General features: G+C 43.5%; 1 protein-coding gene across 4 annotated transcripts in view; it reads left to right on the top strand.

Moving 5' to 3' along the window:
• LOC126470065 (glutamate receptor ionotropic, kainate 2) overlaps positions 1–16,928 on the top strand; it is a 194,528-nt gene that overhangs the window by 16,755 nt on the left and 160,845 nt on the right. For all 4 annotated transcript variants that reach the window (XM_050097571.1, XM_050097572.1, XM_050097573.1 and 1 more), the window contains exons 3-4: positions 687–842; positions 10,983–11,167. In XM_050097571.1, the coding sequence (XP_049953528.1) occupies positions 687–842; positions 10,983–11,167 (341 nt within the window). The remainder of the gene's footprint in view (positions 1–686; positions 843–10,982; positions 11,168–16,928) is intronic.

The raw sequence follows: 16,928 nt of genomic DNA on the forward strand, positions 1-16,928 counted from the left end.
AAAAGCATTCGTCTACTTTCCTTGTGAACTGAAGCTATGCTCTAAAAACAAATTGAAATCGTCTCTATCTAACAACTCCTTGTACTCTCTAGTCTAGATGAATGTTTGAACAGACAGACAGAAAAACATGAAAGAAGACAGAATCATGAGGCAGTTACATCACGAGGTCCGCAGATGACCGATATCGTTGATAGAAGAAGAAGAAGAAGAAGAAGAGGAAGAATGCACGCGGTTACGTTATATTTTTGAAATTCTGCGGTAAAATAAGATTTAAAAGATCCATTTGTGTAAATGGTCAGTTTCTAGTAATATTGTCACAAGGATAATGTATGTTATTTGTATTGACACTTTCCACACCATGGCGAGTTGTCGCGAATATGATCGATAGAGTATGTGCAACATGAAGGACACTAAACTAAACTAAATTAAGCTAAGGTTTCACTCTTATGCAGTCACGAAGTGGTAAATGACTGGACGCTTACAAATGTAGCTCAGCAGCATCGTAAGTTCAGGAAGAGTGCAGCCGATCTAACAAAGGCCCTTTCTGTTCGCCATCTCTCTCTCTCTCTCTCTCTCTCTCTCTCTCTCTCTCTCTTTGATTCTTTGCCAGTAGCAGTTTATTATCACTGTATTTTACTAGCGTTTACTGTGAACATGTAATTGCTGAGCGTTTCTTGGTGCGATAGGGGGGCTGTTCCACCCGGCGGACGACCGGCAGGAGGTGGCGTTCCGGTACGCCGTAGACCGACTGAACGCCGACCGCAGCGTGCTGCCCCGATCGCGGCTCTCTGCGCAGATCGAGAAGATATCTCCACAGGACAGCTTCCATGCCTCCAAAAGAGGTAAGCATCACACTCCGTCTAGCAAAATCACCTGTGCTGTTCCACATTATTTAAATCACGTGAAACTTCAACATTTCTTTATCACTAGTAAAACCCCACCTCCGAACTGCCCGTATAAAACGTCATATCTCCCGAACAACGGTTTGTACTAGGATATAGTTTTACAGTTACATTCAGTGGTGTAAGTGGATACTGCGTGCAACATTCATCGCGAATAGAGTCAATAGTAAAGAAATAATAGATTAAAACGGCATGTCGAATGCTGCAGTTTTATTACATCAAAAGCGAACATTTTTTAAACGTTAAACGTTTTTCCTTTCACCATTTTTCCATGTGTGTCGGGGAGAAAAAGTTTTGTAAAGGTTTGAAATAATGTGTAAAGTTGTTCAAAGTTGCTAACTGCTCTCATTCTCAAATACTGGGTGAACGTAGTCTGGGTAATTAGCGCTTCGTCAGTTACGCTGCCTCACGACATATACTCAGATTCTAACTGTAATACCTGATTTATTTTGTTAAACAAGTAACGTAAATTTATAGTTATTAATTAATAAGTTATTCTAGCATTTCAGATTTTTAAATTCGGTCAACAAATTTTTGTCGCCCCTTAGATAGGCTACCTGCAACTGAGTCTCTTCCCCACGTTAACCGTTTAATAATACAGGGTGGGCCATTGATCGTGACCGGGCCAAATATATCACGAAATAAGCGTCAAACGAAAAAACTACAAAGAACGAAACTTGTCTAGCTTGAAGGGGGAAACCAGATGGGCTATGGTTGGCCCGCCAGATGGCGCTGCCATACGTCAAACGGATATCAACAGCGTTTTTATAAATAGGAACCCCCCTTTTTTATAACATATTCGTGTAGTACGTAAAGATATATGAAAGTTTTAGTTGGACCACTTTTTCGCTTTGTGATAGATGGCGCTGTAAGAGTCACAAACATATGGCTCACAATTTTAGACGAACAGTTGGTAACAGGTAGGTTTTTTTAAATTAAAAACCAGAACGTAGGTACGTTTGAACATTTTATTTCGGTTGTTGAAATGTGATACATGTACCTTTGTGAACTTATCATTTCTGAGAACACATGCTGTTACAGAGTGATTACCTGTAAATACCACATTAATGCAATAAATCTTCAAAATGATGTCCATCAACCTCAATCCATTTGGCAATACGTTTCACGACATTCCTCTCAGCAGCGAGTAGTTCGCCTTCCATAATGTTCGCACATGCATTGACAATGCGCTGACGCATGTTGTCAGGCGTTGTCGGTGGATCACGATAGCAAATATCCTTCAACTTTCCACACAGAAAGAAATCCGGGGACGTTAGATCCGGTGAACGTGCGGGCCATGGTATGGTGCTTCGACGACCAATCCACATGTCATGAAATATGCTATTCAATACCGCTTCAACCGCACGCGAACTATGTGTCGGACATCCATCATGTTGGAAGTACATCATCATTCTGTCATGCAGTGAAACACCTTGTAGTAACATCGGTAGAACATTTCGTAGGTAATCAGTAGACATTGCACCATTTAGATTGCCATCGATAAAATGGGGGCCAATTATCCTTCCCCCCATAATGGCGCACCATACATTAATCCGCCAAGGTCGCTGATGTTCCACTTACCGCAGCCATCGTGGATTTTCCGTTGCCCAATAGTACATATTATGCCGGTTTACGTTACCGCTATTGCTGAGTGATACTTCGTCGCTACATAGAATGGGTGCAAAAAATCTGTCATCGACCCCTAATTTCTCTTGTGCCTAGTGGCAGAACTGTACACGACGTTCAAAGTCGTCGCCACGCAATTCCTGGTGCATGGAATATGGTATGACTGCAATTGATGTTGATTTAGCTTTCTCAACACAGATGTTTTTGAGATTATCGATTCTCTCGCAATTTGCCTGCTATTGATGTGCGGATTAGCCGCGACAGCAGCTAAAACACCTACTTGGGCGTCATCATTTGTTGCAGGTCGTGGTTGATGTTTCACACGTGGCTGAACACTTCCTGTTTCCTTAAATATCCGGCGAACGGATATTTAAGGAAACAGGACTGGCGAAATGTTCCGTGATACCACGTACTTACACGTTTGCGACTGTTACATCGCCATCTATCACAAATGTGGTCCAACTAAAACATTCGTATTTCTTTACGTACTACACGAATATATAATAAAAAATGGGGGTTCCTATTTTTAAAAAACGCAGTTGATATCCGTTTGACCTATGGCAGCGCCATCTAGCGGGCCAACCATAGCGCCATCTGGTTTCCCCCTTCAAGCTAGACGAGTTTCATTCTTTGTAGTTTTTTCGTTTGATGCTTATTTCGTGAGATATTTGGCCCGGTCACTATCAATGGACCACCCTGTATACTCCGCGCACCAAAATTAAAGGATCACTTTTTCGAAACCCTGTAATTATTTCCAGATTGCTATTTATAAGAGGGACGTTTGGCTCAAGCTACCTTCCTCTGAAATTATGCAAAAGTGTGGCGCCCTGTGATTTCATCCTCGAGCTCGGCTGCGCGTCAAACAGCACGGTGTGGACACATGTGTAACAAGGTCAGCTCAGAAGTTCGTGTAAGGTGTTACGTGGTTTAATGATGTCACATTGGAACAAAATTTCAGAAGAATTCTGACCATCGCCACAGTGGACGTGCCACATGATACGAAGAGTGTTGCAACTTTCACACCTTCTTTCGACTTCTCCGTCATGGAGGTTAGAACCGTGACAGCCATCGTTGAAATCATGCGGTTTTCTTATGGGTGAACGAGGCAAACGTTCCAAACACACCGTCTCTCTGAAACGACATTAAAACACCTCACGGCGTGGCATAAAGAACGTCAATGAAAACACCCCTTCCCTTGACGCAATGGTTCCCACACATTTTGCGGTCGAAAGCGACAAGTTGCAGTGCAATGAGCAACAGGTCGACGTTCTTGACCATCTTTGACTCTACTGACGCCCAACGGACGCTCCAACCCTTCTTCTTACACTCCACTGACACTTCATCGCTTCTCTAAGGACATCGTGGGCTAACAGTCCCACCGAACGTGATTGCACCACTTGTTTGGAGTGCACTGCGACCAAGGTTTTTGCTCTGGTGTACAGTGTGCAAACACAAGGTAGCGTTTAAAACCATTCGACGAAATTTGAACGCTATCTGAAACAACAAAGAGTGCTTTTGCTTTTTCAGCTCTCCTGTTCTATGACAGGTAATCTGTAACTGGCTCAATATACACTACTGGCCATTAAAATTGCTACAACAAGAAGATGACGTGCTACAGACGTGAAGTTTAACCGACAGGTAGAAGATGCTGTGATATGCAAATGATTAGCTTTTCAGAGCATTCACACGAGGTTGGCGCCGGTGGCGACACCTACAACGTGCTGACATGAGGAAAGTTTCCAACCGATTTCTCATACACAAACAGCAGTTCACCGGCGTTGCCTGGTGAAACGTTGTTGTGATGCCTCGTGTAAGGACGAGACATGCGTACCATCACGTTTCCGACTTTGATAAAGGTCGGATTGTAGCCTATCGCGATTGTGGTTTATCGTATCGCGACATTGCTGCTCGCGTTGGTCGAGATGTAATGACTGTTAGCGGAACATGGAATCGGTGGGCTCAGGAGGGTAGTTCGGAACGCCGTGCTGGATCCCAACGTATTGTTATCACTAGCAGTCGAGATGACAGGCATCTTATCCGCATGGCTGTAACGGATCGTGCAGCCACGTCTCGATCCCTGAGTCAAAAGATGGGGACGTTTGCAAGACAACAACCATCTGCACGAACAGTTCGACGACGTTTGCAGCAGCATGGACTATCAGCTCGGAGACCATGGCTGCGGTTACCCTTGACGCTGCATCACAGACAGGAGCGCCTGCGGTGGTGTACTCAACGACGAACTGGGTGCACGAATAGCAAAACGTCATTTTTTCGGATGAACCCAGGTTCTGTTTACAGCATCATGATGTTCGCATCCGTGTTTGCCGACATCGCGGTGAACGCACATTGGAAGCGTGTATTCGTTTTCGCCATACTGGCGTATCTCCCGGCGTGATGGTATGGGGTGCCATTGTTTACACGTCTCGGTCACCTCTTGTTCTCACTGACGGCACTTTAAACAGTGGACTTTACATTTCAGATGTGTTGCGACCCGTGGCTCCACCCTTCATTCGATCCCTGCGAAACCCTACATTTCAGCAGGATAATGCACGACCGCATGTTTCAGGTCCTGTGCGGGCCTTTCTGGATACAGAAAATGTTCGACTGCTGCCCTGAAAACGTCTGGTCAATGGTGGCCGAGTTGGCTCGTCACAATACGCCAGTCAGTAGTCATGATGAACTGTCGTATCGTGTTGAAGCTGCATGGGCAGCTGTACCTGTACATTCCATCCAAGCTCTGTTTGCCTCAATGCCCAGACGTATCAAGGCCGTTATTACGGCCAGAGGCGGTTGTTCTGCGTACCGATTTCTCAGGATCTATGCACCCAAACTGCGTGAAAATATGATCACATGTCAGTTCTAGTATAATATATTTGTCCAATGAATACCCGTTTATCATCTGCATTTCTTCTTGGTGTAGCAATTTTAATGGCCAGTAGTGTAGTTGCATGGGTCGTACCGAGGGTGTTACCGAACTGGGAGTCTTAGTAGGGATGGCGGTTGTCAATGAAACAACTGGTTTTCGGTTATATCGATTTTTAACAACAGTTTTACCTGACTGTTAAAACCGCTGAAAATAACCGATTTCTGAAACAACTAATTTTTGGTTTTTTATTACGATTATTTCCTGTAATAAACACAGGAGTCGAACAAAGACTGAAAAATTCTGACTCCCTCAGTTTTAAGACAAATAAAATCAAAATATTAAATTATATAAGCAAATAAAACAAAATTTAGTCCGTCCACCGATCGCTGCCTTACTCGTAAAGTGACAAGTGGCTGAATACCACCAGTATTCTCTTATCGATTCTAATTTGTTCATACTCTGTTCAAAAATCATGTTTTAATTAAGAATCGTACCACTATTTGGACATTACGAATAGTCAGTGGTAAAGGGCTAAAACTGCGGTTGAAAAACTCTATATTTCATGTTAATTTGCTCGTTTTCAAACACAGGCAGTAGATCAGCTACTTTCTATTTTTATCGTAAACTATGAATGAATTGTTAAGTTTTGTACTTATATATTATTACAAGTTTGTTGTGACTCCTCCCAAAAAAAAAAACGTTCAAATGTGTGTGAAATTTTATGGGACTTAACTGCTAAGTTCATCAGTCCCTAAGCTTACACACTAATTAACCTAAATTATCCTAAAGACAAACACACACACCCATGCCCGAGGGAGGACTCGAACCTCCGCCGGGACCAGCCGCACAAGGCTCCTCTGATTTTTAATCTTTTAAAGCAAATGGACCGTTGATATCATATTACGTAAAATACTCCCAGACTAGGGATAGTGGGCCGGCCGCTGTGACCGAGCGTTTCTAGGCCCTTCAGTCCGGAACCACGCGGCTGCTACGGTCGCAGGTTCGAATCCTGCTTCGGGCATGGATGTGTGTGATGTCCTTACGTTAGTTAGGTTTACGTAGTTCTAAGTCTAGGGGACTGATGACCTCAAATCTTAAGTCCCATAGTGCTTAGAGCCATTTGAACCATTTTTGAACTAGGAATAGTGTCATTCTGTAACACATCTGAAGTTCGACGACGACAGTGAGGAGCTACCATGTAGATCAGATGGGTCAAGTCTTGCGCTTGTACTCTCTAAAAGGCCACGCCACATGGTAACAGGTACATTGTTGTCTCAACAACGATGTAACAATTCTTACGCCATGTTCTTGTTGCTCGTGTCTGCAGGAATTATTAAAATAGTACTGATAGCTTTTCCCATTGTCTATTATAACGCAATATTTCAAAGCAATGAAAGTTTTAGGCAGAAAAATTTTATTTATATTTACTTCATTAAAAACCAAATATTTAAGGTATGCTACTATGGCTATTGCAGTTTTTTACTTGGTTATTAGTAAAAAATAAAAAAAACACTTGTTATAACCGAAGCCAACAAATATGAAAAACGCCGATTATTCGGAACTAAAATACCGGTATCGGTTTTAACCAATTGGTTTTTCCCACCCTAGGTCTTAGGGGCAGCCTTTGCCGTTTTGCTCACGCACATGTTAATGTTGCACTCCCGCGTGATCACGCCACCGGAGGGCGGGAAACAGGAGGCTTGAGAAGCATAAGCATCCTTTGCTACTTTGATCACGTTCTAATTTTGTCGAACGGTTTTGAACGATCCCTTGTGGTTCCAACCCGAACGCGAGAGCAAAACTTGCGGTCGCGCTGCACTCCAAAGGGATGGGTTCACGTTCAGTGGGGCTGCACCCCACAGTGTCTTTATACAAGGTCTGAAACGTACGATAGTGTCAGCCGTATCGAAGGTTGTCAAGTCCTTTGTTCATCACAATGTGAACTGCCGTTTACGACCGCAAAATGTGTGGGAATTAACGCCTCAAGGGAAGAGGTGGTTTTATTGACGCCATTTACGCCAGTCTATAAGGCCTATTCGTGTCAATTCCGCGCAGCGGTGTGTCTGAAATGTTTTCCTTGGCGACATACAAGAAAAACGCATGATTTCAACGCTGGGCGTAGCTGTTCTAACCTCCATCGCGGAAGTGTCAAGAAAAGGGATGAAATGGGGGTAAGAAGGGGTGTGACGACCTTCCCATCGTGCGACACGTCGATAGTGGCGTTGGACAGAATTTCTGTGAAATTTGGTGCCAACATGACATCGTTAACCCACATTACACCTCACATGAACGTCTGAGGTCTGGCCTCTTTAATGCGTGTGTCGACATCTAGCTGTTTGAAGCGTCGAGCCCGAGAGTAATCTCGCATTATCACAGAGGAAGTTCCTAGGTACCTTTGAGCCAAATTTCAAATTTATATGTCGCAATGGAAAAGTGAATACCTGGAGGGAAAGCGACGTTCTTTTCGATGAACACTACTGAGAAAATTTAGACAACCGGTCTCTGAAGTTGACTGCAGAACGATTCTGCTACCACCAACACACATGCCGCGTACGGACCGCGAAGACAAGATACTAGAAATTAGGAACTAGAAAGCAAATGGTACAGAGTAGGGTGGCTTGCGGATTATACTTCTGTTGCGCAGTGCAGATTGGTGGAGACTGTCTCTCACGCGTGGAACACCCCAATTCAAAATCCAATATCTTTAAATCATTGTCGAGGCTTTGCTCTTTACGTGTGAGAATGAGTTTAGTCATCCCCTTCAACAAGAAGACTGGACTGGCTGGAGCGCTGTAGATGGCGAAGAATTGGTACTAGGCGGTCATTTGAACATCCACCACTGACGTAAGACATGGTAGCGGTTTGTATGTGCCAATGTGTTAAATGGAGTCAATGCATTAAGACTGGTCGTCGTGGAGAACTGACAGAATGGCAAAAAGGGGCTTTCAAGTTTGGACGTATCCACGACCACACTATGATGCAGTTGCTCGATTTGTTGGTGTATCAACACGGACAGTAAAACGTGGCTATTAGGAACGATCAACCACTCGCAGCCGTATAACAGGACCTACGGACAGCGGTCAGAAACAGGGTCCAACCGATGACGACAGGAGATGAGTGTTACGCCTTTTCAGTGACATTCTATTTCAAACGCGATTACAGCTGCTGCTGCCAGAGAATGTAGGTCCATCCAACCAGTTTTCATGGGAACTTTGTGAAGGGAACTACAAGCAATGGGCATTTGGAATCATGTACTACGCAAAAAGCCGTTGCCCACAGCGGCACATGTAACTGCCTGTTTTCAATGGGCCAAACAACATGGGAACTGAACAGTAGCTGACTAGAGGCGTGCAGAGTAGTCCGACGAGACTCGAATTTGCCAATTTTCAAATAATGCAAGGCGTCGACTGCATTGATTCCCCAATGAGGTGTTTAACTCAAAGTGTGCGGAGGGTGTAGTTCCGGCCGGAGGTGGTTCTGTGATGTTTTCATGGTATTTTTCACACCACGACTTGGGACCCCTCATTTAGTTTACAGTCAACGTGGAACAGGTAGTTTGTTTTAACGTTCTCGGTGACCAAGTGTTGCCTTTTCTTATACGTCTTCATGATGAGCACTCTGTTGGCACTCGAGTCTTCCAAGATGAGAACAGCCGTGTTCATAGGGCTGCGCGCACACGTTCCTGATTTGACGAACCCTCAGATACCATGTCTCACCTCGACTGGCCCGCTATATCACCCGATCTTAATCCCATAGAAAATTTCCTGGACTCCAGAACAGCGTTTAAAATGGGGAGTCAACATTCGCGCAGTTTGATAGCTCTACAGTGTTTAATCATCAAGGAGTCGCTTCTGCTGAATATGACATATTTGAAGAAACCTGTGGACCCTCTTGAGGCTGTTATCAAAACTAGAGGCATGTTATAAGGTATTCGTGTGATTTTTCGTAGGGGTGGATAAGTTTTTGTTTGGTGCGCTGAATAAGGAGACAACAGCAGAGACTAACACTGTAAATTGATGTCAGATTTCTGCTAATTTACATGCAAATTCAGCATATAGTCAAAAAATTTGGTGAAAATAGTCTTCGCTTTAGTCTTCTACATGCGTCATAAAGCTCCATCACAATGATATGAAAGTCGACATTCGATATCTGCGAAAAACTAATTCCAGTTTCAGACAGACTTCACCAACCGAGTACCGCAGACTCAAATTATCAGTTGTGCGATTAACACGATGTTATGCCCTCCCTAGAACGATGACTTATGGTGATACGATATCGTGATGGACAAATTCGTTAATCGTTCTTATTCTGAGAAAACATCATTCCATCGTAACGTCCATGTCGACACCGTACTACCGGCTGATCATGTCAGTCATCCGCGAATCAGACACCAAAGAGTTATTTAACAAAACTGGGAAGCAATATAAGTGATACTGAAACATAAGACGCCATGATTTCGCACCAGTCGACCTAAGATTGCGCATCGGTTACGTGGAGGCTAGTGGAATAAGCATGATGGGTTTGCGTCGAATAAAAAAACGTCATTCCCTCATCTTTTAATCTGCAGTATTTGCATCCCTTACCGGACAATTGTGCTTTTCAGAAAAGGTAAAATTTCCTGAAGTATTATGTCGTGGTCGAATGTATTCTCTAAATCGATGAGGTCGAATATTGGGATGATTCCCCTGAAAAGGACATAGTCGATTTCCATTTCCATACTTGTTCAACCTCGGTTTGTGTTCATTTCGCAATTACGTCGTTATCGGCGAAAAGTTGCACCTTAATTTCCTTTCTTTTTGTTTTCACGGATTGGTTAAGTTAGATGAACATACCGTCTTCCGCCATTTCAGTGAGTTGACGTTTCTTTACCAATACCACCACATACTTACTACGTTTTTGTAATTTATACGTACTTCAATATATTCTGTTGTACTGTATCTTCTGTGTTTCTGTTGACGGCCTGAATCCGAAATCCTCGTGCTATCTGTCTATATAATCTGTCGTACATAGTGATTCCGTTCGTTATATGCACACTGATCTACACCAATATCCGTGTCGTCAGACTTCTTCGCTGAAGTCAAAAGTGAATACCTCGGGATAAATTTCCGCCTTGACATGGATAAACCGCGCGTAGTTCAGCACTTAATTACGCGTCATTTATATTCATGAGATAGTATTGACTGACTGAGCTATGCAGCTGAATGCACTCACGGACGTCCATAGGCCTAGATGATTACGAACCACTTGTATATTTGTTACTGAAACATTCAAATGTTATAGATATAAAACGAAAACGGTGTACTGCTTTTCTTTGTCGTTCACCATCCGAGGAATCACGTAGAGACATTTTTAAAATATTGGCAGTCTTTTTACTCTTGGTATCGAGTTCATTGTTACACCTGGCAACTTTATGTAAGTGTTCCAATATATTGGCACTATTAGATTACTCTTTAATTATATTTCAGTAATCATAAAGTTACTCTACGTGACATAACGCCATCAGATAACTGATGTTACCTATATTGTCCATGCTTTTCTCGCAGTACTTCAACCCATGTTACTGTGCATGTGTTTATGTTACTGTGCAGTGTGCCACCTGCTTCGGAGCGGCGTGGCGGCCATCTTTGGACCCCAATCTGGCCAGACGGCGAGCCACGTGCAGTCCATCTGTGACACCATGGAGATCCCCCACTTGGAGACGCGCTGGGACTATCGCCTCCGTAGAGAGAGCTGCCTTGTCAACCTCTACCCGCACCCCACAGCACTCTCCAAGGTCAGTAAGCTTCTGTTTTACATTACACTGCAGTGGCCAGTCGAGATGGTCGTTCCGTTAAATCAACTGAGATATTCATTGATATTAATACCGTGTCGGACCTCCTTTTGCCCGGCGTAGAGCAGCAGCTTGATGTGGCATGGACTCAAAAAGTCGTTAGAAGTCCCTTGCAGAAATATTCAGCCCGTCCATTACTGCAAAAGTGTTGCAGGTGCTGGATTTTGTGCTCGAACTGAGCTCTTCATTATGTCCCATAAATGTTCGATAGAATTGATGACAGACTATCTGGGTGGCCAAATCATTCGCTCAAACTGACCAGAATGTTCTTCAAACCAATCACAAACAATTGCGGCCAGCTGACAAGTGCATTGTCATCCATATACCATCCATAGTTGTTTGGGAACATGGAGTCCATGAATGGCTGCAAATGGTCTCCAAGTAGCCGAACATATCCATTTCCAGTCAATGATAGGTTTAATTGGAACAGAGGGTCCAATCCATTCCAAGCAAACAGAGCTCACACCATTATGGAGCCGCCACCAACTTGTACAGTGCCTTGTTGACAGTTTGGGTCCATAGCTTCGTGAGGTCTGCGCCACATTTGAAACCTACCATCAGTTCTTACCAACAGAAGTCGGGACTCACCTGACCAGGCCACGGTTTTCCAGTCGTCTAGGGTCCGACCGATATGGTCACGGACCCAGGAGAGGAGCTGAAGACGGTGTCGTGCTGTCAGCAAAGGCCTCGCCTCGGTCGTCCGCTGCCATAACGCATTAACGCCAATTTTCGCCCCACTGTACGAACGGATACGTTCGTCGTACGTCCCATATTGATTTCTGTGGTTATTGCAACCAGTGTTGTTGGCCTGTTAGTACTGACAATTCTACGCAAACGCCACGGTTCTCGGTCGTTAATTTTGCACAGCATACAAACCATACTTAAAAGTGTATGAAACACTAGAATTTTCCAAATCTATTAAAAACTGTGGTAAAAATTGAGGTAATTAACTATAAAATTTGTTTTTTCTAAACATGAAGTTTTAATTATAACAGTTCATTTGTTTTTTCATAAATTAAATAAATTCTAGAGTTTCATACACCTGTGAGTATGGTATGCATGCTGTGCAAAATTCATCGAAGAATCTCTCTAACTTATGAAGAGAAGTGCACCTATAGCAACAAATGCAGCCATTAGTAAGTGAAAAAATCATGAAATTTCGCACGTAAAAAAAATTATTTAGTTATGTTTTCAAACATCCACTGCAATGAGTGTGAATCCTGAATCCTTCCTGGTGTTGCTGACGAAGTTTTATGAATTTATTTGTAAAATTATAGACACTGGAAATTAAAATGTCCTGTGATGCCTCTCCTGCTCCAAGTCGGCCCGTTTGACGTCCTACCCCGCTTAACTGAAGACAATCGGCCACTGTGTTGTGCGTGGTGAGAGGAAATGACTGCAGCCGGCCGCTGTGGCCGAGTGGTTCTAGACGCTTCAGTCCGAAACCGCGCTGCTGCTACGGTCACAGGTTCGAATCCTGCCTCGGGCATGGATGTGTGTGATGTCCTTAGGTTAGTTAGGTTTAAGTAGTTCTAAGTCTAGGGGACTGATGACCTCAGATGTTAAGTCCCATAGTGCTGAGAGCCATCTTAACCATTTTTTGTAATGCCTGAAATGTGGCATTCTCGACACACTTTTGGCACTGGGGCTCTCGGAGTACTGAATTCCTGAACGATTTCTGAAACGTCCCATGCGTCTAGCTCCAACTACCATTCCGCGTTCGAAGTCTGTTAATTCCCGTCGTGCGGCCAAAATCACGTCGGAAACCTTTTCACGTGAATTAGCTGAGTACAAACAACACCTCCGCCAATGCAATGCATTTTTATACCTTGTGTACGCGATACTACCGCCATCAATATACGTGCATATCGCTATCACATGACTTTTGTTATCTCAGTGTATACGTCAAAGGCTACGAGAATTAAACATTTAACAATGATTCCACTTCCCCTGATATCAGAGCACACACACACACACACACACACACACACACACACACACACACACACACACTCGTACATAGACTGATCAAAAGTATCTGAACCCCTATTAGTGGTCATTAATGTGGTGTGTGTCCGCCCTCGCCTTCATGACGAGCTTTAACTCTGCTGGCGACGCATTCAGTGAGGTGTCTTAATGTCTGTGGAGGAATGCCAGCCCGTTCTTCCTCAAGAGCCGAAACCAGAGAAGACAGTGGTGTTGGACGCTGGGGTCTGGAGTGAAGTCAACGTTTTAACTCATCCCACACGAGTTCTGTTGCGTTCAGGTTAGGACTATGGGCATGCCAGTCCATTTCAGGAATAATATTCTCCACAAACAATTGCCTCACAGGCGCTGTTTATGGCCGGGTGCATTGCCATGCTGATATAGTCTTCGACTCCGCACTTTGCCTCTACAGTACGCAGTACAGAACGGTCTAAAGACTGTTCTTACCAGGCTTTATTTAGGTTACCATGGTTGTAGAGTCCGCCCCCTGTAGCTGAGTGGTCAGCGCGACAGACTGTCAATTCGAAGGGCCCGGGTTCGATTCCCGGCTGGTTCGGAGATTTTCTCCGCTCAGGGACTGGGTGTTGTGTTGTCCTAGTCATCATCATTTCATTCCCATCGACGCGGAAGCCGCCGAAGTGGTGTCAAATCGGAAGACTCGCACCAGGCGAACGGTCTACCCGACGGGAGGCCCTCGTCACACGACGTTATTATGGTCGTAGAGGATCACATGTGACTGACTGTTCATCTTTTCGAGCCTCATCTAAGACGTGTGGCCTCCAAATGTTTTACGCCTTCCGTAGTCGGTTTTCTAATGAAATTTTAATACATACTGTTTAATTTACTCGATATCTCAACAGCTGAGTAAAAGAAGAACGAATAATTGTATTGTTACAGAATAGCGTTACAACAGATCATAGATTTTAATAACCAAGATGATACATAATCTTTACCTAAATCTTTACTCCCAAATGAGAAAGCAATCGGATCTGTGTTTTATGTCAAAAGGTAGATCATTACAATGTCATTTCTCTGCTAGCAGCCGTAACAGTTTCTCTGTAAACAGTTCTCTGATGTTTTCAATATTGGCTATTTTCTCCATAGAAGGTTACATCTATTCCCTTAGACTACGAAATAATAACATGCTGGTGATTCGCAGAAGTTTGGTTTCATAATATTTTTATTCATATTTATTTAGCTAATTACATTTTTATCATTTACTCAGTCCATAGTTCTCATTTGCTACGTAGGCACTTTCAGTTATCACTAAGTTGCCTCCGTACTATTTATGATTTTATGTCTCTGATATTATGTTAAAATAAGGCACGACCATGTGTTCTAAAGAAAGACGGGCTACATCCTCCACGATTCAATACAATTCAAGTGAGGTTAGGTAAGTTTTCTTATCTGAACTATATATATATCATCCAGTTTTTGGAGTTCTGAAGTTGTCAGCAATAAAACACAAGGAGTGGAAGGTATTACACGTCTCTTTGCATTCGCACCATGGTGTTCGGCAGGCTATGGTCTCGCGAGGTCGGATCGTCTTCCTCCCACATTGTATTATACGTTTCAACTTACATCATAATCCCGTCCTAGAATGTGAGCATTTGCACTAGTTACAACCCTAGGCGTGCGATGTGTGAGTCAACGTATGTTACGTACTACATTATAAACTGAACCAGAGAGTTGAACGAAAACGAATGGTATGATTTTGAACGTCATAATTTCTCCCGGAAGTTTCTGTGGGTGTGTATCACGTGCAGTGCTTGCAATGTGTGCAGTGACTAGCGAATAGATAGCTCAGCACTTGGTAACTGGAAAAAACGCGTGGTATTTAGCACAGAAAGCGTAACTGGTGAAGTTATATTAGTCTCAGGATGTACAGTTTCACGGTACAGTCTTTAATAGCCATAATTTGTAGTCACTGAGATATTGTACTGTAATTTCATTATGTTCTTATATAATCTTTACATACTGTGTTTATTCATCTCATTAATTACCAACAACAGACAGCAAAAGGCCATTCCGACTTATAGCTTGACGTAAAGGATAAAGTTGCAATTATATATTCTCTTTAAATCTTCAGTGGTCTCCGCAGTTGAAGCTCAGTGAAGGGAGGTTCACTTTACAAGTCAGAACAATTTTGCTTCCGCATTTTTAAAACCTCAGCCAGTTGTCGTCTCTAATGACTTCACTGTCGCTGGGACTTAATCGCTAAAAGCAGTTAAGACTCATCCAGTTAGATGACACAAGAAATTACAGTGATTTCCATAACTAGAACGGATAGCATGAACATCAATAGCTGTGAAACCCCTTAAACAATGAACGCAGAGGTTGAGAAAACTAGCAGTATAGTGTTACAATACATAAGCAAATTCCTACCAGCCGCGCAGGGTACCTGCACGGCCTCAGGCGCCTTGCCACGGTTCGCGCAGCTCCCTCCGTCGGAGGTTCGAGTCCTCCCTCGGGCATGGGTCTGTGTGTTGTCCTTAGCGTAAGTTCACTAAGGTTAGATTAAATAGTGTGTAAGCCTAAGGACTGATGACCTCAGCAGTTTGGTCACACGGGAACTTACCATAAAATTTCTTAGCAACGGTGGTTAATTTCACTCGTATCATAGCAGATGCTCGCGTATTTGTCTGCAACACGGTAGTTAGTTCTGTCAGAGTCAAGCAAGACAGATGGGATGGCGAATTTGACAGTTTGTTATTGACGTATCAGCAGCGATGAATCGCCTTCGGCGGGTTGGAAGCAGGTCAATCTCAGACGGTGGTGGCTTGGCCAGGCGATTAAGCGATCGTACTCCCGTTGTTCATAGACTACAGTGGCAACTTCTTACCTAAGGTTCGGCATCCAGTGTGTAAAGTGCCTCGAGGCACTCCAGTGGCCATTGTCTGCTGTTGCACAGATGAAGGAATATCACCATAACTCCATTCCAACTACGATCTGTCCCTACTGTAGTCATAGGAAGTGTGGTACTATTCAGATAGATAGGCTGAAAGCATCTTGATGATCTTATGCATGTAAGGAAACAGACGAATTACCACTCATGATAGGGGGAAGTATTTGCAGTGAAAATGCCACCATAGCAACTAGATTCCAAACTAGTAGGCGATAGTCATGTCTACAATGAGTCTCGAGTTAACTTGCAAAGTGGCAGCATGTGTGTTTTCATGTGGCGAAAATTTTAAACTGATTTCCACTCATCCAGCACCTGCGAAACGAATAGTTGCAGGATGTTTCATATAAGGCGTTTTTCTCTATAACTTAATATATGATTTTTTGTGGATATATAAAGAATCATGTGTATAAAGTTTTGTTTATTTCTTGCCGGTTTCGGCCACAATGGTCATCTTCAGATGCTACAAAAATTAAGAAAGCTTAAACACTGAAGCGCCAAAGAAACTGGTATAGGCATGCGTATTCAAGTACAGAGATATGTAAACAGATAGAATACGGCGCTGCGGTCGGGAAGGCCTAAATAAGACAAAAAGTATCTGGCGTTGTTGTTAGATCGGTTACTGCTGCTACAATAGCAGATTATCAAGATTTAAGTGAGTTTGAACTTGGTGTTATAGTCGGTGCACGAGCCATGGGACACGGCATCTCCGAGGTAGCGATGAAATGGGGATTTTCCAGTACAACCATTTCACGAGTGTGCCGTGAATATCAGGAATCCAGTAAAACATCAGATCTCTGGCATCGCTGCGGCCGG

The sequence above is a fragment of the Schistocerca serialis genome, chromosome 3 (assembly GCF_023864345.2).
Source record: "Schistocerca serialis cubense isolate TAMUIC-IGC-003099 chromosome 3, iqSchSeri2.2, whole genome shotgun sequence".
In the NCBI taxonomy this organism is placed as follows: Eukaryota; Metazoa; Arthropoda; class Insecta; order Orthoptera; family Acrididae; genus Schistocerca; species Schistocerca serialis.